The sequence below is a fragment of the Meriones unguiculatus genome, chromosome 11, assembly GCF_030254825.1.
Source record: "Meriones unguiculatus strain TT.TT164.6M chromosome 11, Bangor_MerUng_6.1, whole genome shotgun sequence".
Classification (NCBI taxonomy): Eukaryota; Metazoa; Chordata; class Mammalia; order Rodentia; family Muridae; genus Meriones; species Meriones unguiculatus.
The window spans coordinates 92,744,007-92,771,735 of record NC_083359.1 but is presented as its reverse complement, the minus strand read 5'-3'; the positions used below and the strand labels follow the sequence as shown (position 1 = coordinate 92,771,735).

At 49.9% G+C, this 27,729-nt stretch overlaps 1 protein-coding gene across 1 annotated transcript; it reads left to right on the top strand.

Moving 5' to 3' along the window:
* The first annotated feature begins 467 nt into the window (after positions 1-467).
* LOC110556713 (sodium/potassium-transporting ATPase subunit alpha-2) lies at positions 468-27,365 on the top strand. Its single transcript, XM_021650604.2, has 23 exons — positions 468-620; positions 4,956-5,060; positions 5,242-5,301; positions 7,232-7,435; positions 7,915-8,028; positions 8,284-8,418; positions 9,273-9,390; positions 11,134-11,402; positions 12,213-12,411; positions 12,518-12,627; positions 12,820-12,954; positions 13,614-13,803; positions 14,411-14,586; positions 18,806-18,942; positions 19,415-19,565; positions 19,649-19,817; positions 20,020-20,174; positions 20,513-20,636; positions 20,825-20,970; positions 21,163-21,293; positions 23,299-23,400; positions 23,527-23,618; positions 24,689-27,365. Exons 1-23 carry the CDS (start codon positions 609-611, stop codon positions 24,715-24,717), a joined length of 3,063 nt encoding a protein of 1,020 aa, XP_021506279.1. The 5' UTR covers positions 468-608; the 3' UTR covers positions 24,718-27,365.
* Positions 27,366-27,729: the final 364 nt, after the last annotated feature.

Genomic DNA, 27,729 nt, shown 5'->3' with positions numbered 1-27,729 from the left:
TTGCAAAGAGCTTCAAACACAAGAGTCATCTTGTACTGCAGTTCTAACTCTTTCTTGGCCACTATGTCCCCGCAGCCTCTATAGCAGGCTGTTGCTTTTTTCTGGGAAATTGGATTCTCGGTCTGTCCGATCCACTAAGGTTGCTGAATTCTTAAAGCCTCAGCTTCCTCACCTGGAAATATAGGCAGTTAGTCTGTAAGATCTCAGGCATCCCAGGACCAGGAGCTGATGGCTCTCCAGGGGCCACATCTCCTTCCTCCTGCCACCCCCTCCCCGTTCCTTGCCCTTTGCTTCTCTCTTGGCTGGGGAAGTACTGAGGGAGTCTGAGGGGGACACACCAAGGGACAAAACAGGACCATCAGAGAGGCCAGTTGCTAAAGGGGCGGGAGGGGAGGAGTCCTCAGGGATCCAGTTTCAACAAACGTTTCTTTCCCCGAGAAGGGGAAGGCGGGGGTGAGGGGGAGAGGGACCTATTTAAAGCTACCCTGTTGCTCAGGCTGTCTCTGTCTGTCTGCCAGGGTCTCCAGCTGCCCCAGACAGTCGGTGTGGTCTTGGGATCCTCCTGGTGACCTTTCCAGACTAGGTCTCCTCAGCCACTCTGCCCCAAGATGGGTCGTGGGGTGAGTATCCCCCCAAATCAGGGACTACTCTCTGGAGGGTGAGGAAGACGTAGGAGAAAGGGTGGAGCAGAAATGGGATGTGGAGGGAGGGTGAGAGACGCCGGCTGAGTGGGATGGTTTGAACTTGGAGCTACTCTACCAACTGTACATGCATGTAGATTCCACAGTGCTCAGGAGCCCATCCCTGCTCTGTCCTGCTCTGCAGCCATCCCGCCCTCCTCCTCTCCCTCAACTATCCCAGAAGCCACCCAAGTGCCCTCACCCCAAATCCCTCCTCTCTCACCACAGTCCCTAACTTCCCAGCTGAACGTTTGGCACTGTTAGCTCTCTCCCGCCCCGTGTTACCCACTGAAAATATCTATTCCTCTGAGATCCTAGCCCAAGAGCACAGAGGCCAGCCTGGGGTTGGAAGGGAGCTGTGGGGCACCCCTCTCCCAGAGCCACCTAGCAGAGCTAGGCATGCCAGATGGGAGGGAGAGCAGGAACGTAACCTCAGCCCTCATTCCAACACCCCTCCGGATGTCCCCAGCAACACTGTCCTCGGCTCCGGGCCACAGGTTTTGGGGACCTTTTCCAAAGTCTGGTGAGAACTGCCCCTGCCCAGGCTGCTGTGAAGCAATGGATTTGCCAATGAAAGGATTAACAGCCATGTCTGGGCGAGCAAGGACAAGGCTTCCAATTCTTAAAAATGAAATTCCCGTATGAAGAAAAGTGACCCAACCTCTTTACATACTGTGCTTGGCAGCTTCCCCTAAGTGGAATACTGGCAAAAGAGGGCACAGAGGGAAAGGGCTTGACAGACCGTTGCAAAATGTGAGGAAGTCACTGCCATGGGGTGCTGTGGGCCAATTTTGGGGCCCAAGGCGGAGTCAGACAAGGACATGTTATTGCACTAAGCTGAACAGCTGGAAAAACTCTGAGCCTGGACACCAGGGTTCCAGAGCCAGGGTGGGAACTGGAAACAGAAGAGTGCCTTCCTTGCGTGCGTACGTGCCTCTCTCCGTGTGCGTACATATGTGTGTGTGTGCAGACAAGTGCACATGAATCCACAGCCTCACAACAGTGTGTTCCCTGTAAGCTGGTAGTGCTACGGGCATTCGCAGGTGAACTGCATTGTGCTTCAGCAGGTGAATTTGCAAATGAACATCCTTTGAGCATGCAGGGGCACAGACTCGGGGGCGAGGGCTGTAAGCCCACCCTTAGGAACCATCTATGGGCAATGTGTTCTCCTGAGGAAGAGGTGGTAGTCCTAAGAAGACATGGTGTCCTGGGACCTTCAGCAATATCTCAGTATATCCTGTTCCCCATAGAAAGTGCAGATCCACCCAGCTGAGGTGCAGAACCAACCAAGTCAGGCGAGCCCTACCTCCATCTAAGTGGGAGTAAAGAGACGAGGCCCCTTCACCCCCACCCCGCTCTACCTTACAGCAAGATGGACCCAGCTCACAGAGTTCTTTCTACTTGAAAAGCAATTGGAACTTCTCCCCCAGCACCCTTGCTTGGTCCATAACCTGTAACATCCCTCATGGTCTGATCTGTTTGGCATTAAAAAGCTGGGTTAAGTCTGGGAGTTCAAGGCTGGGAGCTCAGAGTCCTACCTACCCAGAAAGCTCGGCAGGAAACAAGTCCCATTCCCCACACTCTGCTCCATGCTCTGCTTCACCTCCACTCCAGCCCATCACTACGTGGCTGCAAAGGGCATTGTGGGAGTTGGGGGAACGAATCGCACTGGGGGGAGGGAGCCAAGCCTCCTCCAGAAGCTGAGGTGGGGGTAGGGGCAGCGCTGGCTGATTTCCAACTACCCCCACTCTGTCCCAGTCTCTGGCTTTCTCAAAAAGAACTCTCTGTTCTCCTTCAGCATTCAAGAACCAAAGAGAGGGACTTGTGCTAGGGGAGGGAGGGAAGAGCAGAGGGAGAAAGGGGGGTCGCTTCCTCTTTCTTTCTTCCCTGGGCAGCCACCGGTCCCAAGTCTCTGCAGGCTCCTGGCTGAGGAGCCTGAGATCCTTGCCAGGACAGGAGGAGGGGGAAGGGCAGTGTGTCCCAAGCTTTGCACTTATGGGAGGACAGGGTGGGAGCTTGGAAAAGAAAGGACCATATGGAGCCGTTTAGCTGTTTAGCTCAGCCACAACTCAACATACTAACATACCAGCACATTTTTCAGAGACATGTGTTTGTTTGTTTGTTTGTTTGTTTGAGATAGAATCTCACTGTATAGCCCAGGCTGGACTCAAACTTCCAATCCTCCTGCCTCCACCTCCCGAGTTTCGGGAATACAGATGTGCACACCACCACCCCCAGCTCCAGAAGTGAGCATTTGATTCTCAACTTCCTGTATTTCATTTTACATCAAAAGTACAGAGATTTCCCCGGGCTCTGCTGTTCGGCCTCTAGCCCAAACCTCTCCTCGATGTGTACACAGGCTCCCGTCCCTGAAACCCCGAAGGGTCACATTGAATTCTGTCAAGATTGCTTTCTTGCATTCAATCCCTTCGTGGTTTCCCATCCTCTGCCCAGCTCTGCCTCGCCAAGGATACTAGCATTCTTGGACAAAGCATTTCAGTTCACCCAATTAAATGAAGCCTCTTACATCACCTGGGGAAAGGAGAGGTAGAAGTCTGAGTCCTTCTCTCCTCCTTCGAATGGCCATCTTAGTCTCCCCAAGATGCTTGTCCTTTTGAAGATCAAGACCAGACTGGATTCGTAGCCATTTTAGGTAGAGACGGAAGCATGATGCATTGGTGACTTTTCCCAAAAGGAGGGTGCCTAAGCAACACAGCCCCCAAGAGCACATCTCCTTCTAGGTCATTGTATCCGAAAAGAAGTGCCCACCTTGTATTGTATGTCCCACGCTCTCCCTTGCTCCTGATTTCACTGGACAGAGTTCTGTAACTCAAGGTGCGAAGTTCACGATTTCCTTTGATCACAGAAGCTGTCATATTCTCCAGATTGGTGGCTAACTCCGATGGGTGGAAATACATCAGCTTGGTGCTCTGAGGACTTAGAATACCTCAGCCACGCCATAGCAAAATGGCAGATCCATGCTGACACACATTTGTGCAAATCCACAGAACATTCACTGCAAGAGCTTCAGCTGTAGCCACTGGGAGGTAGTGATGAAGCAATGTACCGTTCTAATAATGTGGGAAGGAGGCTGCCCATGTGTACCCATGTGTACAGGCAGAAGATTCATGAGAACTTCCTCCACTTTCCACTCAACTTTGCAGACAGCCAAAAAGTTGCTTTTAAAAAAAAATACCCTATTCAAAACAAAAACACCCCCCCTCCCTGAGGTGCATAATCTTGAAAAACAAAATAAACAAACAAAATCCCACACAGGCTATTTTTTCTACCAGGTATTCATTCTTTAGGGAGAACACAAATCATAACCATAGCATCGAAAAACTCACTCCTAAAAGCTCCGTGGAGCCTTTAGGGCCCACAGGAGAGCCAGAGGGACCAGGCAGAAACTTAGCTACACCTTGTATCCTGAAGGAGGTGGAGAAAGATGGAGGTAGGTGACAGTATTTTCCACACTATCCACAACTCCAGGCCTTTGCTAGCTCCCACTAAGCCCATTGCTAAGGCTGCCTCCATTTGAATGAAGAAGCCCCACCACCTCCTCCAAGAAGCTCCTATGAGACCCTGAAAACTTGGGTGGTCCTGAAGAGAAGGGAAAATGGGGGCCTCAAAAGATCACTGTTAAAAACACCCAGCTGACCTGGACAGACGGCCCAAGACCAACTCTGACTTACATGACTTCGGTTCTCTATTTACTCTCTTAGACATTTCTCGACAAAGGGAACTCAGTTATGCTTTGGGGTTTCAAGTTGCCTCTGTCCAGTCCAAGGCGAGCCTGACCAGTAGGTTGAGGAGGGCTCCCAGGACACCCTGGGCTCCCATTTTATAGATATACTTGAACCCGTCACCCCTGGCTTCTCTCAGTCCGTCATCCCTACCCACTCCATTTCCATCACTAAGCCTCTTCTCCTCTTGGCTTCCAAGGACTACCCAGCACCCAACACCTCTAAATGAGGCAAAGACCATCAACACAATCCCTGCCACTCCCAGAATTCTCTTAAGTAACATAGGATGGTGTTTTTCAAAATGTGTATGTGTTTTCTTTTTTTATCTGGCAGAATCCCAAATCACACAGTAAACAGCTAAAGTTCAAATGTGGGGTCCTCTCGGCTCTGCCAGTAGTCTGCAAGTGGAGAGCCTGAGCTCATCCATTTTCCCCCACCACCCTTCTTTCAAGGCCAGGGCATCCTTGATGGCTGGTGAGAACAGGTTCCAGCCAGTCTCCCTGATTGTCTGTGCCCTCCCTTCCTTTTGCAGGCAGGGCGTGAGTACTCTCCTGCTGCCACCACAGCAGAGAATGGGGGTGGTAAGAAGAAACAGAAAGAGAAGGAGCTTGATGAGCTGAAGAAGGAGGTTGCCATGGTAAGACCACAGTGCTTTCAGCAGGGCCATGGAGGAACAGCTCTGCTCTGGCAGTCACACACCAGCAGCCGTGGGCATCCAGGGAAGCATGGTACCCAGGCCCATGCTCCCTATTTAACCCTATGCCCCAAAGTGTGCTCAGCCTCCCTTTCCAAAAACATCTCTACTTCCCCTTCCCCAGGATGACCACAAGCTGTCCTTGGATGAACTGGGCCGAAAATACCAGGTGGATCTGTCCAAGGTGAGTGGAGCCATGAGGTGAGAGAGGCAAGCAGCCTGAGGTGGGAGAGCCTCCAAACTGGAACACAAAGCTCTTTGCAAGTGAGGGAAACAGTCCAGAGGTGAGAGACTTAACTAAGGATTAGTTGGTGGCGCAGCCAGAAATAGACTTTGGACCCCCGATTCCCCCCCCCCTTTCACTGTGGAACTGGAAGCTAGAATTCCTTAGAACCCAGGGCCCAGATCCCGGCTCTGTGATCTGCCTCAAGCAACTGCTCTCAGAGGTGATGGACGTGGACCAGCAGTGACTCATCCCCGTTATTATAGTGCTTGCCGGCTCCTGCTACGTCAGTGGCTTTGTAATAAGATGCAGTGTGGACATTTCTTCAATCCGCACCGTAGCTCTGTCAGGCACTGTCAGCCTGCTTATTAAAGCAAGGAGAGTCAGAAAGGGAGAATTGCTTTGGGGATATGTACCCAGGCCCATGCTCCTCACCTAACCCTGTGCCCAGAAGTATGCTCAGCCTCCTTTCCCAAAATGTCTCCATCTCGCCTTCCCCAGGATGACTGCGAGCCATCCTCAGAAGACCTGCATTCCACAAATAAATACAGGCCAGAGTCAGATTGCCAAGCCTATCATTTAAAATTATTTTAAGTTGTTCCTCAGAGCTAGGTGCACTGGCACTCACCTGCAACCCCAGCTGCTAAGACTGAGGCAGGAAGATTGCAAGGTCAAGGCTAGAGTGGACAACTTACAGTCGCTGTCACAAAATCAAATCAAAGAGGGCTATGGCTATGCATGTAGCTCAGTGGCAGAGGGCTGCGAAGCTTATGTGGTACCCTAAATTCAAACCTTAGTTTAAAAAACAAAAATCTTCCAAGTGCTACGGTGGTCAATCTAGTCCTAGTCCTAGGCACTCAGGAGGCTAAAGCAGAAAGAACACTTGAGCTCAAGAGTTCAAGACCGTCCTAGACAAATTATTGAGATCCTGACTCAAACAAATGAAACATTGTTAAAGCCAGCCACAAGTTCAAGGACAGCTTGGGCTATAACGCAATGTCCAAGCTAGAACAATACCCTGTCTTTAAAAAAAGAAAGATAAAAAAATTGAATGCGTCAATACCCCTGGCACACTCCTTCCTGTCTCTTACTAAACTGTTACCCTCCCAATCTTTAATCTTCCTTTATTTTCTATGACATGTTTTCCATTCTCTGGCGTCGACGTGTTTTTATTACGGTGCCGGTTTCCTCTTTAGATTGCCGGTGGGAAATTTGTTGATCTGGCTTCGTCTCTAGGCCCTTCCTAGTGCCAGGCATGCAGTCATTGCTCAACGTTTATGCATAAAGTAGGTGAACGGATGATGTGAAGATCAGTAACAAGTGGTTTCTGCTCAAAGTCGGTAGCCAAAATTTCAAAAACAAAAATCACACAGGTAGAATTCCAGTGCAATGTAGCCAGCACCAGTCTAGAGTCAAGCATGAGGGGTTACCTGGATCCACAAAGAGACCTTTGATGTAGCCTGGGTCCCAAAGAATGGAGTGCCTGGCTAGGCTTTCTTTGGAAAGTGATTGGTGTTTGCTTAAATTGCATGGCACTAAGGGTCAAAAAGCATTGAGAATTTCCCAGGAGCCCTAGAGAAAGGAAGAGAGGAGGGTGGTCAGACAAGAAATCTTTCCGGTGTGCTTATGCAGGCTGTCCCAACAAAAACAGGTTTCAACCCAAGAATAACCGAAGGCGGAGCCACAGTCAGAGTCCTTTCTAACCTTCAAGGCCCAAGTCCCATTAGAGATACCAGTTTCTCTGTGTGGTCCCTTCCGATGTTTCCACGCCTTCCAACCAAAGGAGCTATTCCTCTCTCCAGCTGGACATTGGTCTCCAAGGTGCTGAGAGGTAGAGTGAGGGTTGGGTTTGTCCCATACACTCATTCCTATGTCTTTTCTCGTTTCCTAGGGCCTCACCAACCAGCGAGCTCAGGACATTCTGGCTAGGGATGGACCCAATGCCCTCACTCCACCCCCCACGACTCCTGAGTGGGTCAAGTTCTGTCGTCAGCTTTTTGGGGGCTTCTCTATCCTGCTGTGGATCGGGGCACTCCTCTGCTTCTTGGCCTATGGTATCCTGGCCGCCATGGAGGACGAACCATCCAATGATAATGTGAGACACTCACACAACCCCTGGGTCAGCTCCTGGCCCCACCCTCCAACTTTCAACCCCAAATGAGGTGATGGGGAGGGCTCGGGGGGCAAGTCCCGGTCCCTCAGGCTGAAGGAAGGTGATATTTCTGTATACAACTTGGAGCACCCTCCAACACATACAGCCAGTAGTGATGAGTGACACGAACCCTCCATGCTCCTTCCACCAAAATGGGCTGGTCTGTATCTGTGGGTCTTCACTCCCAGAACAGCCTTGAACCATGGAACTCCCTTCTTTGCTCCTTCCATGCTTAGAGTGTGGGTTAGAAGACTGGATGGGGGCTGGGGTTGAGGAGAAAGACTTCTTACTACCGTTCTCTCGACTGGGCTCAGATGAAGGTTGGGGGTCCTACTTAGTATGACTCTGGGTGCTCATCCCAAGTGACACCCACCCCTGGAGGTGAGAAATGGCAGATCCTTCAAACACTCTCTCCTCACCAGCTATATCTGGGTATCGTGCTGGCAGCTGTAGTCATCGTCACTGGCTGCTTCTCCTACTACCAGGAAGCCAAGAGCTCCAAGATCATGGACTCCTTCAAGAACATGGTGCCTCAGGTAGAGAGCAGGGACTGGCTCCACCCAGCTTGGGGCATGAGGTCTCTGAGACGGCCCACCTACTACTGTCTTGTGGTCTGAGGTGAAAGAAGGATGGGCAGAAAACACCCTTTTGGGCTCTCCAGGCCAGAACCCACTTGTGTTGCTGAAAGTGTGGGATTTGCTTTTCCTCCTTTGAAGGGGAGCAACAAATTGGAGAACAAAGGTAGAAACAAATCTCTCATGGGGGGGGGGGGGCTCTCTGCCGTCCCACAGCAAGCGCTGGTCATCCGAGAGGGAGAGAAGATGCAGATCAACGCGGAGGAGGTGGTGGTGGGAGACTTGGTGGAAGTGAAGGGTGGAGACCGTGTCCCTGCTGACCTCCGGATCATCTCTTCCCACGGTTGCAAGGTGAGGAGGTGGCTGAGTCTGTACAGAGGTGAGAGAGGGCCTCTTGAGAGTTGAAATGTTAAGAAACCCAATTGCAAGGTCTCTGCTGTACTCCTCTGTACCTCCCAGCTAAAGGTCCTTCCAGCATATACACAACATGCTGCCTCTGTGTATCTTCATGTTAGAAATGCTCCAGGCCCTGGGATTTCTTTGATCTAGCCACTTTATAGCCACTGCATACTGAATACCATTTACGCAATAGATGCCCTAGATACACTATCTAATTTCATTCTGAAAGATTCCAGGCCAGCCTGGGCTACAGACAGACAGCCCCTCATAATAAATACAATTTTAAGGAAAGAAAGATGAAGAAGCTGGGTGTGGTGGTTCTAACCTATATAGTCTTAGCACCCCAAAAGTGGAGGGTGGAAACAGGAGGGTGGGGAGTTCAAGGTCAGCCCAGCCTGGCTACTTAAAGAGGGTGTCTGAGAAAACGATGTAATTATAAAGGCTACTATCTGTGACAGCCTGATGTATGTCAGGAGGTGGCACTTTCATAGACTGCCTTGGTGGTGCCTCTGAAGTTGCGCAATGCACTGATCTTGCTAGCATTCCCCACTTTACAGGTGAACAAACAAAGGCCTTGTAGGTTAAGCAAATAACCCAAAGACACACAAAAGTCAGGAAGAGTCATTCGCCCACGCCAAAGCCAGAGCAATAGCTGAGTAACGCCATAAATGTGTGATGAGGGCAACTGTAATTTTGTCCCTCTTGTCATGAAGATTGAGGGCAGCTGGATGTGGCTCAGGAGACAGCTGTGTGCACACAGCGCCACTGCTGCCGCCATTTTAACGACCACCCCCCTTCCTCCTCAGGTGGATAACTCATCCCTAACAGGGGAGTCAGAGCCCCAGACACGTTCCCCCGAGTTCACCCATGAGAACCCTCTGGAGACCCGAAATATCTGTTTCTTCTCAACCAACTGTGTGGAAGGTGAGAAGCTAGCCTCTCAAGAGAGCTCCTCAGCCCAGCACAGGGCAGGGAAGGGTCTGACTTGCCAAACTGTGCTTCCTTGGCAAAAGCAAGGGCAGACTGACTCTGTTGGAAGCCACCTCTCTACAGGAAGCTCATCCCAGACGGAAAGCTTTCCGAAGAACTCTGAGATGGCAAGCCAGGATGCTCCCCCAGTCCTTGCTCTCAGCAGTTTGAGGAGCAAGCGAGGTCCTCCAGGCCTGTGGTTCCAACCATTCGATTTCTCCCTTGACTCTTGATTAGAAATAGGAGGCTCAGTCTGGGTCAGGAAAAGTGTCAGGTGGAAAATCACGTCCTCCTTCCGGCTTCATCATCCACGTAGGCCACGATGGCGAGGACATCCTCACAGTGTGCAGTCTGCACTGGCTGTTCCTCCTCAGGTCTAGGTTCAAGCCATGAACGCTGGTGGCAAGTGAGAGCCCTGGGGGCTGTTACCACCTAAGGACAAGAGTCTAAGCACAACTGCAACCCAGACTCTCTGGCCAAGCCATGAGCTGAGTCAGGACTGGCTCCAGGAAGAAATCCAGGGGCAAGAGATGGTAGGCGAGAGAGGTTTACCTAGACCACAGACTTCTCACAATAAAGATAAAGAATACTTTCTTGCATCCCAACCCCATGACTTTCCTTCCCTGATCTTCCTTCTCCTCAGTATATTGGTTCTTTGGGCTTGTTTCCCTCCTTCAGAGGACTGGAATTACAATAAAAATCAGGTACACATTCAATTTCCTAAATTTTTAATGTACTGAGATTCTGATTTATCATACATTTCCCATAACTGAATGCATCTGAAAGGTCGCATGAGGCGTTCGTATAGCCTATGCAGCAACCAGCTCTGAAGAGAGGGCAGGAAATGGATGGAAGTCACATTTGCTGCATGCCTGCTATGTGACGGGCACTAGTCAAAGTGCTTCACACAGTTCCCCCATTTGACTGCTGACTCCTAGGCAGGAGTTCAAACAGGCACTCGAACCCAGAGTTGGCTGACTTCAACATGCGTCTCCTTCCCACTGCACCACACTTCCTTTCCAAATACCCCTGTCACATATTTTAGGTAATCACAAGTTTACCTAACTTCCTTTATAGAGATCTATACCTAACATTGAGAAGAGCTTGATTTTTTTTAATTAAAAAATATTTCATAATTGTGTGTGTGTGTGTGTGTGTGTGAGTGAGCACACTCAGGCCACCGTGCACAGGTGGAGGACCTGCCTGACCTGGTTTTCTCCTTCTACCGTGTGGGTTCTAGGGATCTAACTCAGGTCATCGGGGTTTGAAGGTAGTGACCTTACACAGTGAAGCATCTCTCTGGCCCGAGGAACTCTTAAGATTAAGCAAACAGAGATCGATAAGTACTTTGCTTCTGCTTATAACACGCCTTTGAAAAATAGCTAGTATAAGATTGATTTGCTGAAATGTTGCGGGCAATTTTTATTTCATTTATTGAATCTCTTCAGTTTGAACTTTAGTATTACTTGCAAGATGTCTTTTCTGGCCCAAATATAAAAGAAAGTAATTTGCTACTGTTTTCACTCTATGTCTGGTGATCCATACAGTGAGGGTAAGCCCAGCTTCCTAAAAGTAGCCTCCGGGGTCCAAGTCTTTGGCTTATTGACTTTGTGATGTTTTTATTTCCTTAGAAAATATGATGAGATTGCAGTCACTGGCAAGCCTGGGGCCCTTATTCCCTGTCCTGTCCTCTACTAGGCACTGCCAGAGGCATTGTGATTGCCACAGGAGACCGGACGGTGATGGGCCGCATTGCCACGCTTGCCTCCGGCCTGGAGGTGGGGCAGACGCCCATAGCCATGGAGATTGAGCACTTCATCCAGCTGATCACAGGGGTGGCGGTGTTCCTGGGGGTCTCCTTCTTTGTGCTGTCCCTCATCCTGGGCTACAGCTGGCTGGAGGCCGTCATCTTTCTCATCGGCATCATCGTAGCCAACGTGCCTGAAGGGCTTTTGGCCACTGTCACTGTGAGTGGATCAGGCTGAATGGCCACCAGCGCCGCTGTCCTTCCCCCTAGTTGATACAGACAAGGTTGCTTATTGCTTCCCAGCAATGTTCTTCCCTTCAAGTCCCTGCAGTCACATAACAGATGCTGGACTCGGAAATTGTTTATTGCTTGCCTCGGAGTTTTAGGTTGAAAAATTTTGGAGCTGGGCTGTATCTGAGCATTCAGTTTCTCTTTGGGGATTGTCATGGTCATGTTCTCGCCATCTGTGAGCCTGTCTCCCGGTGCAGTCTGGGTTCGTCCTGTCTCACTTGCTGTAAAGACTCTTTCAAAGGTCACCAGTGACTAAGTGGCAAATCCACTGACATTTCTAAGCTCCCATCCTTAACGCTGCTGCTGAAACAGATACTTCTGTCCACCCTCTTGCACTCTGTCCTTCATCAGCCACAGGGATGTGTCACCACCCTGGTTCTCTCTACTCACAGCAACCCAATGGCTGTCAAGCCCCAACTCCGCTTTCCTCTTTGCTGTCTGTAAAGAAACCCATTTTCTCCCACAGTTTCTGTAACCCTTTCTTTGAATATGGCTCTCACATCTTTGTGCCTGCTCTGCAGTCAGATACATTCAGCTTTCCTCCAGGAATGTACCACAAATACACCTGGGAACCTGTTCAATGTGCCTAAAGTTGAACTGTTGCTCTTTCCTGCTAGGTCCTACACAATCTTATTTGTGAGTAGGATTAAGAAAAAAAGAAATAGAGCTTCAGGATGGGGAAAGATCATGGACACCTGTCCCTCTAGAGTTGGCCCTTTTTATCATCTCCGTCTACCAGGTGTGCCTGACTCTGACAGCCAAGCGCATGGCCCGGAAGAACTGCCTGGTGAAGAACCTGGAGGCGGTGGAGACGCTGGGCTCCACATCCACCATCTGCTCGGACAAGACGGGCACGCTCACCCAGAACCGCATGACAGTGGCCCACATGTGGTTTGACAACCAGATCCACGAGGCTGACACCACGGAGGATCAGTCTGGTGATTGGGTGCTCCAGAGAGGGTGAAGGGAGGTGATGGTGTGGAGGGCCTAGGGTGTGAAAACGCTCTCACAGGGAGCCAAAGCTTCTCTCGCTTTTCTTCCCAGGGGCCACTTTTGACAAACGGTCCCCCACTTGGACAGCCCTGTCTCGGATTGCTGGTCTCTGCAATCGTGCTGTCTTCAAGGCTGGACAGGAAAACATCTCTGTCTCTAAGGTAGAGGGGTGGCCAGAGAGTACACACGCAGGTGTGTTAGGGGGGTGTTTCCAGAATTCCCTTGCAGATAGATGCCCAGCTTCCCCCCTCACGTCCTGTGACCTTTGTGATCTCGGTTGATGCCCTGTCTGCTCTGTCCTCCACTCCCTTCCCTCCCCAACTGTGATACTGAATTCTACTTTCTTCTGGCAGCGGGACACAGCTGGTGACGCCTCTGAGTCTGCTCTGCTCAAATGCATTGAGTTGTCCTGTGGCTCAGTGAGGAAGATGAGGGACAGGAATCCTAAAGTGGCAGAAATTCCCTTCAACTCTACCAACAAATATCAGGTCTGGCTGGGCTGCTGTGACCTAGTGAGAAAAGGGGGATAAAAAAAATGGGGAGGGTGGGTGAACAGAGACTCAGCGGAAGAAAGTGAGCCAACAGAGAGGCAACAGAAAGAAGGAATGAGACTCCCACCTCAATCCCAGGGCAACCGGCATGGCTGCATGTCTGCCTGCCATCATCCTCTAACTGGCAAACCTCACTACATGCAACCTGTCACCCTCTCTTCTCTTCTTCCAATAGACCCTCATCCCCTGGCAATGGTCCTCCATCACTGCCATCCAAATAACTAAAGCACACTTCCATAATTCCCTTACTGTATCCCTCAGCTCTATTCTGCATGCGCTGTAGAGGTAAAGTTCCCTGGGTCACTGGGATATGGGGATGCTAATGAAAGCCATCCAACCTCTAGCACCAGGCCTGTCCTAAATGATCTTAATGACTATTTATTGGAATATGGAAGTGACTCTCAGATTTTAAGACTCGGGACTATAAGCAAGCACCCTCTGCACACATTTTCTCCTTTGCTGACACTCTTTGATGGGTTAGAAGTCATTGTTATTAGGAAGGTTTCCTTCCCAGCAGCTGCTATCAGACCCTGTGCTGAGCAAAAGAGCCACCAAGGCTATATAGCTCCCTCCACAACTGCCTTTCTCCTCAACAGCTGTCCATCCACGAGAGAGAAGACAGCCCCCAGAGCCATGTGCTAGTGATGAAAGGAGCTCCGGAGCGCATCCTGGATCGATGCTCCACCATCCTGGTACAGGGCAAGGAGATCCCTCTCGACAAGGAGATGCAAGATGCCTTTCAAAATGCCTACATGGAGCTCGGAGGACTTGGGGAGCGTGTGCTGGGTGAGGAGGCAGAAACAGGAGCAGGGCTAAGAATGTGGTTCCTGAACCTTGGTTGTATCTCTAGCCTGTGGAGGTTTGGTTCTCCTCCTGCCTGAGGGCTGCTTCTGAGCACCCCATGAAGTCAGGAGGGGCAAGGGACGAGAAGCATGCCTGGTTGAGAAGAGATCACACACGCCACAGCTGACGGCTAGTTCAACTTTCCTTCCAGAGAACAAAGACTACATAAACCTAGTTGGGAGGCTCCAAGAATAGGTGTACATAATTAGTTGAAACTAGGCACTTCAAGGATGCTTGATTTGCATATAGGGGCAGGGAGGAGACGGCTAGCGGGGAGTTGTGCCAGAGGCCATATACCAAGTGTGACTAGGGGAAGCTATTCCTAAAGGCAGTCTCCAGAAGAAGCCAGGCAAAGAGCAGGGTACCCTGCTGAGGGGAGGGAGTTCTGCCTATAGTGCCTGGAGCTTCTGATGGCTACCAGATCCAGGCAAGAACTGCAACCTCAGCCAGCAGGATATCTCCAACACGGGGGTGGGTTGGGGGGGGGTGGCCTGGAAGCAACCAGACAGCTACTCTGCTGTTCTTACTCCTCCCTCTTGCTCCTCCCCAGGCTTCTGTCAGCTGAACCTGCCTTCTGGAAAGTTTCCTCGGGGCTTCAAATTTGACACAGATGAGCTGAACTTCCCCACAGAGAAGCTCTGCTTTGTGGGGCTCATGTCTATGATTGATCCACCCAGAGCAGCTGTACCAGATGCTGTGGGCAAGTGCCGAAGTGCAGGCATCAAGGTACTGGCCTCCTTCCCATCCCCCCAACACTGTCCTCTATGCCTGGTGCCAGACAGAGGTCCAGGGACTGTAGCAGCTGCTGTCTTGAGGAGACACAGGTTCCTGGTAGCCTCCTTCCATGGACACAGAGAAGTTGTCGACCTGCAGGGAAAGATGCATGCCTGACAAGAGCCCTCACCTCTTCCTTTTGCTCATGCCCATCCTCTAGCCCGGCTCACTGCCCCATCTACATGTGCACCCTTCCCTTCTCATTCTAACCACCAGTTGGCACTCCTAGCATAAACACTTGGTTCTCTGACTGCCCCACTGCTGCTCAGTCTGCCATTTGGAATGGGACTAGTAAGCTCTTGTCTACCCCAACGGGCTCACCTTATCCCTCCATATTCTTCTCTCTCACTCATGTCTCCCCACTGACTTCTTGTCCAACTGCAGTTACTTCTCACTGACCACTCTCTCTTATTTGCTTGGCTTGTTTTTCATTCAGCACGTATGTATTGCTTATCAGCTGTGCATCGGACACTTGGTCCCTGATGTCCTCTTTCTCGAGTCACCAGTTCTCATGCCTCCTCTTCCTCCTCCTCCTCCTCCTCCTCCTCTTCTTCCCAATGTAATTTAGCCTGCCCCTAGGGATACAAAGATGAATGGAAACTGAGCCACATCTCAAGATCTCTCAGGGAGGTAGATGCTTCTAAGCACGTCACAAAATGGTCATAAGAGTTGGGGTCATTGATTATCTATGGTCAGACACCCTAGTAATAAGTTTTCATTTTTCACATGCACCAGTCACTAAGCAGTAAGCATGGCTGCCTTCTGAGTAAGCGCCTGCATCTTCACAGTTACAGGGAAACTGAGGCACAAAATAGCAAGCCCAAGATCACATAGCTAGTTAGTTGTGAAGTCAGGATTTGAAACAAGGCAGTCTTTTTCTTAAGTATCACACAGGAAGACTTGTTGCTACACATGTGTAAGAGTTTTGACTGAAATAACCACTCAGTATGGGAAATGGGCAGTGTTACCCCACTGATAAACAAATGCATAGAAACTCAGAGTAGGTAAATAGTTTCCCCAGAATAGAACTGTTGGTAAGAGGCAAAGCACAGCTGGCTTGTCTGCAAGCCATGCTTCTTCTGCCCAGTCAGGTGCCTCTCGGCATGACGAGAAATAGCACAGAGGCTGGGCAAGGACTCTATGGAAAATCAGCCGGGAGCTGTTAATTCTGCCTCGGAGAAGCAGACAGGGTTTAGCAGAAGGGATGATATTTGACCTGGGCCTTGCAGGCTAAAGAGGATTCGGTAGGCTATAAAGGAAGGGGAGGCCTGGCAAGAACAGTCCGTCCCAGGATATGTCGACACTATCCGGAGGTGTGCGGGTCAGCAGGGGAGAGACGATGGGGGAGCACTGGGAATCAGGACCGAAACATTGGATCAAGGCCAGTTGGGAAGATTTCCTTTAAATGCCAGACTTGAGCCTTATCCTGTGCGCTGCCACAGAAGGCCACAGATGTCACAGATATAGGTTTAAGGATTCCTAGAAGAGGATGGGCTAGATTTGCGGAAGAGCTGAAGTCAAGGAAACAGGGAGACAGATTAAAACACATTAAAAGGTGCACAATGGCCCAAGCAAAGGGTGAGGATCTGAACAAGACAGTGACAAAGGGAACGAAGACACATAGTTGCAGTTGAGAAGCATTTTGAGAACTTGATGAGCAAGCTGGGCACGGGGTACAGAGATATGGGAAGAGAACAGGACAGACTGAATAGGGCAGATGGTATCTAAGAAGAGAGGAGTTGGAGGGGGTACAGGGAGTGCAGATAGGATCTCGGCTTCGACCTTAAGTCTGAAGCATTCATAAGAAACACATACACACAGAGCGAGAGAGAATATCTAGAAACAGTTATAATATAGCTTAGAGTCCAAGAAAGAAGGTCAGGAGTAGAGATTTAAATCTCATGAGCACATGAGTGCTACGGAAAGGTTTACTAGAATATTTAGATATCTTGCTCAGGAAGCAAACAGGAGTGAAGCAAAGGGTGAAGAATTAAAGCCTAGGCTCACTGACATTTCTGAGGAAGTGGAGAAAAAAGAAGCCAGTGGAGCCAGGGGGCAGGAGCTGGGGTGGCAGGACACAGCTAACATTTATTGAGTGAGTACATAGCCAGCCTAGAATGATGTGGGTCACCCCTGCGTTGTGCTGAAACAGAAAATTGACCCGCCTGAGGTCCAACAGCTGGTGAAGGTCAGTGTTTAAACTTAGGCTCCTGTCCAAAGCCAGAGCTTGCTCCATTCTGCCACCCCAAGGAAGCTTGAAAGAATAATCAACAGGATAGGAGGACAATTGGGGCACAGATAATGAAGGTGCAGAAACCAAGAGAGTGAAGGGTTTCAATCTGTTAGAGAGTCAAGGACAATGAGGTTGGAAGAGACACTTGTTTTTCAGTAGAATGCGACTTTGGGGGTGGTTTCAGGTTAATAATAGGGGTGGCAGAGGAGGCAGCGGGGCCTGAAGAGGTGTGTCTTGCTGCAGATCTGTGGGACTTCTACCACAAGCCCACATATGCAAATCTGTCCTCATCCAGCTGATCACTTCATGCTGATAATAGCCTCTTCCCAGGCCTACACCCTTCTCATCCCACTCCATCTATTCTGCAACAGCAAAGAGCGCTAATTATCCTGGCTAAGGCAAGAATCGCCTTCTCCCCGTGCTATGCAGGGCTGTAGAAGCAGGTGAGCATGACGGCTGCTGGACGCTGTCTCTGTCTTAGCCCTGCTCTGTCGAACTGCACTGCCGCAGTGGTCACTTGAGAAACCAGGAAAAGCAAACCTCTGCTCTGGGCTTCTGTGACCCTGCAGAAAGCACGAGGGCTCACAAAACTTCGGTCTTCTTAACTGTGCTCAAAAGGAACTGCTAAAGGCTGGAGAGGTGGCTCCGCAGTTAAGAGCACTCACCGGCTGCTCTTGGAGGAGAAAGAGGAGGAGGAGGAGGAGGAGGGGGAGGAGGGGGAGGAGGAGGAGGGAAGCTGTTAAAAGAAGTACCTGTCCAGCTCTGACTGCCTCATTTCCCACATACTCAAACCTTTAAAGAAATCTCCCAGGCAACCCAGACATGGTAATGTATGCACATAATTCCAGCACTTGACAAGGCACAGGCAAGAGGACCCTGTGAGCCCGAGGTCAGCTTAAGCTACATGCATCAAGATCTTGTCCCTGAGAGGATGGGAGAGAGAGAGAGAGAGAGAGAGAGAGAGAGAGAGAGAGAGAGAGAGAGAGAGAGAACAACCAAGTAAGAAAGAGACAGAGATGAAGAGACAGGCAGAGAGATAGGGAGACAGGGTTGGGGGAGAACAGACTCTCCTCTGCCTCATTAACCTGCCAACCTGCTGTGGATGTTTTTGTCTGTTTAAACATGCTTCTTCTGAACCCTGAACACACACACACACACACACACATGCACTCCTCCACTATTCTGGCTGGGATTCACCAACCTCAGATATCTAGTAGATATCTATCTATAAAGTTAGATATTGTATAAAGTTAGATATCTATATCTATATCTAACTTTATACAAATTTGGAGAAAGAAATGAGGGGAGGGACAACACTGCTTCCTATTTATTTATTTATTTATTTATTTGTTACTTTTACATCCCAATCACAGCCCCCTCCCTCCTCTCCTCCCTGCCCCACCCTCCTACCCTTTTCTCCTTTTCTCTCCTCCTCTTCTCCTCAAAAGAGAGGAGCCCCACCCTGGCACATCAAGTCGCATCAGGACTAAGCACATCCTCTTCCACTGAGGCCAGACAAGGCAGCCCCATTAGGGAGAAGTTATCAAAAGCAGGCAACAGAGTCCATGTGAGAGACAGCCCCCCAACCCCTGTTCCACTTGCTAAACAAAGTTTGGTCTCCACATGAAGACCAAGCTGCCCATTAGTTACATTTATGTTGGAGGCCTAGGTCCAGCCCATGCATGCTCTCTGGTTGATGCTTCATTCTCTGTAAGCTGCCATGGGCCTAGGTTGGTTGACTCTGTTGGTCTTCTTGTGGAGTTTTTGTCCTTTCTGGGTCCTTCCCCACTCTTCCACAGGACTCCATGAGCTCTGCCTAATCTTTGGCTGTGGCTCTCAGCATCTGTTTCAATCTGCTGCTACGTGAAGCCTCTCAGAGGACAGTTACGCTAGGCTCCTGTCTGCAAGCATGGCAGTCTGTCTTCTCCTTCCCATCAGGTGATCATGGTGACTGGAGATCACCCTATCACAGCCAAGGCCATTGCCAAAGGGGTAGGCATTATATCAGAGGGTAACGAGACTGTGGAGGACATTGCAGCCCGGCTCAACATTCCTGTGAGTCAAGTCAATCCCAGGTGAGGCCTTTACAAAGACCCTGTCCCTGACCAACACCTCCTCTCCCAGAGTCCCTGGGTGGTTCTTGGGGATATCTGGACAGCATCTCTGGGAAGCCCAGTGGCCAGTCCCTCAGACAAGCTTGTGTCCAGGCTGTGCCACCACTGAGCTGTGTCACCTTGGAAACATCTTGCAGTCCTAAACCTCTATTCTCTCAGCTATGAAATTAAGATGCTGTCCACATGGCAGGGTTGCTATAGGGATAGGATATGCCTAGCAGACAGCACTTAATGCTTGGGTGATACTGCACAGCTGCAGGATGTCATGTGGCCTTCTCTGAGGAAAATAGCAGAACTCAGTGTCACAGAAGGGGGCACAGTAGGAATGATGGAATCCCATCTCACAGAGGAACTAAGGCACTCAGGGACCAGGGAGGCACAGCAGGACTGCAGTGAGTGTGAATGGTCAGCTGTCTCTGCCCCTGCCCTCCAGAGAAGCCAAGGCATGTGTAGTGCATGGCTCGGACCTGAAGGACATGACCTCAGAACAGCTGGATGAGATCCTCAGGGACCACACGGAGATCGTATTCGCCCGGACCTCCCCTCAGCAGAAGCTCATCATTGTGGAGGGGTGTCAGAGGCAGGTGAGCAAGACAGCAAGAGGCAAGGTCAGCGGCCAGACAGGCCAGGCCTTTGTTTTCAAACACCCTTGGTGTCTTCTCCCCAGGGAGCCATCGTAGCAGTGACCGGTGATGGGGTGAACGACTCCCCAGCCCTGAAGAAAGCTGACATCGGCATCGCCATGGGCATCTCCGGCTCCGACGTCTCTAAGCAGGCGGCTGACATGATTCTTCTCGATGACAACTTTGCCTCCATCGTGACAGGCGTAGAGGAGGGTGAGGAAGCTGTGTGGGCTGTGTGACATCCAGGATGTCTGAAACCAGACCTTCTGCTTCCTCTAGCTTGTTCACGCTGAGATTCCACGCTGCTTTGGCTTTCAACCTTCCTCTTAGAGAAAGGAGCAGCCAGCCGCAGCTCAGGGGCTGGGGTGGGGAGGGTCCCTCTAATCGTCCTGATGCCCTCAGAACCTCTCCACAGGCCGCCTGATCTTCGACAACTTGAAGAAGTCCATCGCATACACCCTGACCAGCAACATCCCGGAGATCACCCCCTTCCTGCTGTTCATCATTGCCAACATCCCCCTTCCCCTGGGCACTGTGACCATCCTCTGCATCGACCTGGGCACAGATATGGTGAGGCCAGAGGGCGGGGTCTAGTCAGACCGGGCAATCAAACAAAACAGGGCTGGGGTGAGCAATGCATAAAGGAGCTATATATACCAGGGCATCTGACCAGAGACCCTTACCTAAGCACAGGCCCGGAAGAAAACAGGAAGCCCCTCCCCACCACACTGAAGTGCTGTAGTACCCAAGCCTCACTCTAGGCAAGCCTGAGTGAGCTGTGTCCCTGGTGATCATAGGCTCTTAGGTACCAATGTGCTGAGCTCTGTTGACTCGGCAGTAAGCTGTGGCTGCTCTTGTTTGGAAGATCTCTTCAGACACCCTCTCCTTCCCATGTCCTATGTACGCAGGTTCCCGCGATCTCATTAGCATATGAAGCAGCTGAGAGCGATATCATGAAGCGGCAGCCACGGAACTCCCAGACAGACAAGCTGGTGAACGAGAGGCTTATCAGCATGGCTTACGGACAGATTGGTGCGCCCAGCTAAGGGATTGGGAGGGTGTCCCCCAAAGGCTGCTTCTGGTGCCTGAGAGAGATGAGTGGAACTTCAGGGAAAAGTCCAGCTCCCTGAGAGCCAGAGACTTCAATCTCTGTCCCCGAGGGGTGCCTCCTTCCTGCCGCTTTCTCCACTCAGGTTCCTTTTGCTTACAACTCCTTCCAGGCATGATCCAGGCCCTGGGAGGCTTCTTCACCTACTTTGTGATCCTGGCAGAGAACGGTTTTCTGCCGTCACGGCTGCTGGGAATCCGCCTTGACTGGGATGATCGGACTACCAATGACCTGGAAGACAGCTATGGGCAAGAGTGGGTGAGTGGGGCAGTGTAAGTGTGATGCAAAGGAGAAAGGATGGGAGTGAAGCCCTGGCGGGAAATGGCCAGGAGCAGCCTAGAGGCAGAAGGTGGGTTAGGTGCCACGTTCAACAACTGCCTAAATCATGTTGGCTGCTGATACTGTCCCTTCCTTTCACACGTTACCTCTTTCTGCCCGCCTTCTTCCCAGACGTACGAGCAGCGGAAGGTGGTGGAGTTCACGTGCCACACGGCCTTCTTTGCCAGCATCGTGGTTGTGCAGTGGGCCGACCTCATCATCTGCAAGACCCGTCGCAACTCGGTCTTCCAGCAGGGCATGAAGTGAGCACCTGCCGCCGCCGGTACCCACCATCCGGGCAGAGTCCTCCACACAGGGTCACCAACCATGTAGGCCAGAATCCCAACACCAGATCGCCTCAGCTCCTGGGCTGCTAAGGAAGTCCCTGGCTGTAATAACCTTCCTACTTACCCCGAGCCAGGTTTGAAACAGACCAAGAATGAAGACAGAACGGCAAGGCTCTTTCTACAGAGTTCTAACAATGCTCGTTTATTATGGTCTCCTACCTTCATGCTCATCTTCCTTGGTTTCTTCTCATCCTTCCTCCTTCCTTCCCCTTCCACTCCCTGTATCAACGGCGCCTAGCCACATCCTTTGCCCAGTTCTAAATCCAGGCGCAGGGCTCCTGCACTCCACTCCAGCACTTGACACACAGCGGGTTGAATAGCTCTTGTCCTGCGGTGCTGCATCTGCCCAGGGGCTTGCTTGGGCCTTCCCACACTGTGACGTCATGTGCAGGGCATTAGGTACCTCACTCTAACTCCACCACAGCTCCTCCAGGTGGATACCACTGTATGCTGTGTGAGCAAGAAGTCCCCCAGGGTTAAATGATGAGGTCGTTTGGCTGGTCAGGGCCCTCTGGGTTGGTCTGTCCACCCCACATTGTAGTACTTCACCTGTCATACATCTGTCACCTCATCCACTTGTGATTTTTAACATGGAGGCCGAGTACAGCATGGTCCTGTACCAGACATTTACAAGGCAGCATATGGGTGACACAGGAAAGTGGAGACAGAGCCAAACTGATTAAGTCAGCCCACCAAGAGGCAAATAAGAAAGAAACAGCATAACTCCTGCTAAGTACAGGGAAGAAGCGTTGATACCCACAAACCACCTGGCCAGAGGCAGCCTCGGGGTGCCTGGGCCTCACCTTCTGTTTTTGGACAGTTAAAGGTCTTCAGAGATAACTCAGCAGCATGGCAAAAGCCATGTGAAACCAGGCACTTGCTTGCAAGAATCTGCCAGGTTTTATAGTGGGTCATCCTTAAGCAAATTCCGAGAAGACAGTGATGGCATGCTAATCCAGTTCATTTTGGAATCCATGAATATTTATAATAAACTTTAATGTATTCATCATTTACTAACAAGTGTAACTTGGGAGACAAACATCAATTAAAATGTGGATTGTGCAGAAGAAAAGCAATGAGATATTCCTATGTCCTCTTCAGACATGGTCTTGTGCTTTATGTAACCAAAGAAAACTTGTCTTTTTCTTCTCCTTCTCCTTCTCCTTCTCCTTCTCCTTCTCCTTCTCCTTCTCCTTCTCCTTCTCCTTCTCCTTCTCCTTCTCCTTCTCCTTCTCCTTCTTCTTCTTCTTCTTCTTCTTCTTTCTTCTTTTACGTAGAAAAGAAGCATGAGGCCCCAAGAAATTAAATGCTGTTTGATCACCCAAAGTCAGGAAGTGGCTAAGCTAGCCATAGACTTGACAGGTCTGCCTCTAGAAACTGCTCTCAGAACTTGGCTCCAGCCCGCTTTTAAATTCTGATGCAGTGACTACGAGTTAACCACTTCCCGTGTGGTGACACAGGGACAAGCTGTGATCAGCATCAGTATCTTGCAAACATTCTCCTCATTCAGTGTCTGTGAAGAGCAGCCATCTGGGTCCATAGGAGATGCTGACAAACAGAAGGCATCCATGGGCTGTGCCCAGAGGAGCTTTTTAAGACATCTTGCTGGGAAGATGATATTTTCCCAGCCATAAGTCTGGAGCAATAACAATATTATATGTTGCCTGTGGGCAGGCCCCTGTTCACTACTGCATCTCTGGTAGAGAGTTACATAAGAAACAACTATTTAATGAGTGAATATACATAAAATAGACAGTAATCAGAGGTGAACAGAACAAGCACAAGGAAATTGTTCTCCCTTTGGTTACATAAAGCATGAGAGAAGAGGTCTGAAGAGGATCTGGATGAAGAACCCTTCCTGTTCCTTCCCTTAGGACAGTCTCCCACAATGCTCCCTGCCTTCTTTCCTTTGTCTTTCTAGGAACAAGATCCTGATTTTTGGGCTCCTAGAAGAGACAGCTCTGGCTGCTTTCCTGTCTTACTGCCCGGGTATGGGGGTGGCCCTCCGAATGTACCCGCTCAAGTGAGTGTCTCCCCACAGAGAAACTTTGGGCCCCTTTTGGCCCCAGGTTCTGATTCACTTGAATTCTGCTTTTGTGACACTGTGCCAGCCTCTGAGGCTCCTGACACTTCCCTCCATTGCTTCTAGGGTCACTTGGTGGTTCTGTGCCTTTCCCTACAGTCTCCTCATCTTCATCTATGACGAAGTGCGAAAGCTCATCCTACGGCGGTATCCTGGGGGTAAGCATTTTCACTCTGCAGAGAGAGTTGACCTAACGGCCCAGGAGCCCTGCGCATGCCCACCCTGGCCTCCTCCTTTTAGATCCTGAATCTCATGTAGCCTAACAAGGTTCTTCAAAGCCTCCACTTTCCTCTAGACCTCTCAACCTTCCTGATGCTGCAACCCTTTAATACAGTTCTGCATGTCATAAGGACCCCCTACCATAAAATTATTTTCATTGCTTCCTTAACTGTAATTTTTCTACTGTTATGAATTATAATGTAAATATCTGATATGTAGGATATCTGATGTGACCCCTGTGAAAGGGTCATTTGACCCCCAAAGAGGTCATGACCCACAGGTTAAGAACTACTGCTCTAGAATCACAGATTAGAAAGGCCCTTCAAGGTCATCTAAGCATCTACACATTTGCTGACAAAAAAAAAAAAAAAAGGATGCATGGAGGTGATTTATTTGTTTAGGATCCTAAGGCAAGGAATAGAAACTGGTACCAGAACACACAGGGCTCCTGATTCTTGGGCTACAACCCGGAGCTGGTTTATGTATTTGTTTGTTTTTGGAGAAGGCCTGGTTTATTTTCCCTAGAAATATTTTTGATCATTTGCTTGGTTGTAGGTTGGCCTACAAACGACACCTCATCCAAGAACAGTGTTCGGTGTTGAATGGCCCAATATTTTATGTGTGTGGTTTTCTAACGGGCCCAGTATCTAAAATGTCGGTGTTTTTCACATAAAATCTAAAATCTGATTTCTAAAACAAATGCTAAGGCTGTCAGTCTGCAGCACCAGTGGTACAGCTGCTTCCTTAGATTCCTGTCACCTGGGGAGCCCAGGAGACATTTCAGCATCTGCTGAGCAGAAATGCAAGTCTCCCCCCAAGGCAGGCTTGTGCCCTCCTTCCCCTTTAAAAGCAGATAGCCCACCCAGAAGGCCTGAGGCTGTCCTTTCCCTCTGCCCTATTCCCCGGGGCTCTTTGTACCTCTAACCTCAGCTATTTAAGCCCTGGGGTGAGTTGATCTTTTGCCTCCTTTTACGCGCCTGCTGCAACCTTTATCCCATCTCTCTGACAGGCTGGGTGGAGAAGGAGACATACTACTGAGCTCACTGGAAAAAAAAGAAGAACGGGAGAGATGGGAAGGCCTGGAGGTGTTGCTGGGGTAGTAAAGGAAAGGGCTGGGCGGAAATGTGAGGTGATATTTTAGGGGAAGATTTGGGGAAACAGTGAACTAAGTTGGCAGGCTTGGGTAAATAGACGAGGTGACTGCTCCAACCACTCCATAGGTCCAGCTGTGAACCCTCAGACAGTATATGTTGGGGTCACCTCCTCAGCCCCCTCTCATCCCGCTCTACCGCGTTGTCTACTTTTCCCGAAGAACTGAGGGTTGTCCCAGCAGTCCCTATGTCCCAGCCCTTCACCCTCACCTGTGTTATTCAAATAGATCAACACCCAAACATTAACCTTGTCTAATCCTGAAGAAAACCTCAGACCACCAAGCAGCTATGTCTCTGGCTTCATTCCTTTTCGCCTTCCTTAGCCTCCTACCTGGAGTCTTCCCCAGCTCCTCCCCCTCATACCTTGAAAACACCAAATTCTCCTTCTATGAGTGCAAGAGCCTGAGGCCAGAAAAGGAAGCTGGTGGGACAGCTTCCAGCTGGTTGGCTGGTAGGTCTGTCTCCAGCCAAGGCCAGCCAGCAACCAGAGGAGAGCTGGGCTATCAAGGAGAGGTTGGGGTGGGCTGGCTGAAGGAGACAGCAAGGAAAGAAAGGCAGGCAGTGACCAGAGCTTGTCATCTTCAGTCTTCAGGTAGGTGGGGTGGGCTCTGGCTCTTAGCCCTGGCTTACCAGCAGACCAAATTCCCGTCTCATCAGACTAGCAGCAAGGGCAAGACCACAAGGCAGTGTGCCATTCCACTGCCCCTGGAGTGGTCCTCTGTCTACAAGGCTCAGGTGCCACAGAAGGTCCTGTTATCTCAACCACACACTCTTGGGAACACCCCCCCCCCATCTTTAGAATAATAAGTTCTCAGGTGCATCACGCTGTTCTGAGATGTCAGGTAGCTGCCAGTTCTCCTCCCACTCTCCCAGTCCTTCCCCTTCATGTCCATCTGCTGGACCCACATCATTTCCAGTATTGCCCAGCTGGTCCTGGAAAAGGATGTCCTGGCCATTGACAGGAATTAGCATAGAACAACCCTGTCTTTCAAGGACATGCAGAATCAGCTTAGGTCATGACACTGTCAGAAATTTCAGACACGAGAGAAAATCTTAAGAGACCTACCTGCCTTTGACCTCTCAGACGGCACGGCCACTGCTCTCAGACAAGTGCCCACTTTCCTTGACACAGGAAGCTGGCTTCAGGTTCCTATGGAATAGAGTTTTCTTTCCTTACTCTCTTCTCACCTAACATTTTGCTCTGCGGACAGCTGCCCATTCTCTAAGCCTGGCCTAGAAAGCATTGCATAGATGGACCTACATGAATGAGCCAAGCAAGAGAGAGACAATAAGGAAACTGGAAGGCTTAAGGTGGAAATATAAAGGACAAGCATTAGGCCAAGCCTGAAGGCCTCCCAAAGGCTACTGTCTTATCGCGGTAGAGTTTTGCTTTATCATTCAAACTTTGAAATTTGTCAGTCCTGGTCTTCAGTTGGAAGTCTAAATGGAACACCATAATTATTTGGGCCTAATTAATTTGAGATTATTGACTTTGAATCAATGACTTTATTGCACAACCAATAAAGAAGTCATTTGGTCAGCAAATTAAGAGCATAAACAATATTGCTAGAAGAGACATGTTTAGTCTGTCTCAGAGTATGCTTTTCAGGCACTTTAGAAATCCCCCTCTAGGATCAGCAAGTGCATAGGCTAATTATCACCAGTCCTGATATATTTGTTAAAGGAACATCTACAAGATCCTTACTGATGACCTTCTGTAAGACATTAGTTTGAGGCACTACATATGTACTTGAAAATAATAAAGTTGCATTTCTTTATCAAAAAAAAAAAAAAAAGAAAGAAAAGAAATTGCTCTCATGGTTGGTTTCTATACTTCATATTTGCTTCCCTTCAAATTGTGGTACTGGCTGTGTGCCATGGAAGGACACACAGCTTATAAAAGGAACTGAAAGAAAGGGCAAATGTCCCGAATAGTCAGGAAATAATCTGGCCACAGACAGTGCTGTGGGGAAAGCTGAAGGGGAAGATGGTAGGTTGCAAAATAACCTAGAAGAAAATGTAGCCAGAGCTCTCTTCCTCATAACCAGTCCCACTTGGAAGACAGTAGAGTTTGTCCAGGACAAATGGGTCTATGAAAGGTATGGGGATATCTCTATCCTTTCTGCTCCAGACCAAATCAGTCCATCTTGGGTTGAGGTAAAGCTCGTATAGCCTTGAAGTCTACCCGAGTAGGTGTTGGCAACATTTTTGCAGAGTGTGTGTGTAAGGGGCAGTAGAGAGGGACACTGTACTGAGAGGAGGGATGACTAGATGGTGCACGTTCCTGCAGGGGTCAGTGGGGATGGGGGACAGGAAGACACTGGCTCTTACAACCCAGACCAATCTCAGAATAACCACGAGAAGCCGGGACCAGCCCAAGCGTGTCCTGGCCCCCCTCTATTATAACTCTTCAGTAGTCATGGTGGTGTCCTGGAGGCGGTCACAGTGGCTGTAGCTCACTCAGTGCGTGTAAAATATCAGTTTTCTTTGTAATGGTTAAGAATAAAGCCGGATTAAAGTTTACTTTGTTCTCAGCTCAGGGTCTTTGAGATGGGTCCTTTGCCAAGAGCACTTTTCTTTCCCATGCCTGGCTTCCCCCCTTCATTCAGACACTACCTTAGGCATGACATCTCTCAGGAAGTACCTCATAGCTGCCCTCAAGTAGCTAGCATTCCTGGCATTCCTTTCTATTCAATTTGCTTTTATTCATAAACACTAACTCTTGATCAGTGCGGGAGTTTTGACGTGCTCAGTTTCCGACCTAAGCCAGTTCACCGCTCCTTAGGCAATCTGGTGTTCCCGTGCTGCCAGGAGGTCACCGTATTGTCCACTTAGTGTGGACACCAGATTGGCACAGTGCACTGCAGTCCAGAACTCCTGGACTCAAGCCATCCTCCTG

Bases quoted from the DNA above. Each gene is read 5' to 3' on its own strand.
- LOC110556713 (XM_021650604.2), top strand. The intron at 12,955-13,613 runs GTCTGGCTGGGC...TCTCCTCAACAG, and splicing joins ACTCTACCAACAAATATCAG to CTGTCCATCCACGAGAGAGA. The intron at 19,566-19,648 runs GTGAGCAAGACA...TCTTCTCCCCAG, and splicing joins TGGAGGGGTGTCAGAGGCAG to GGAGCCATCGTAGCAGTGAC.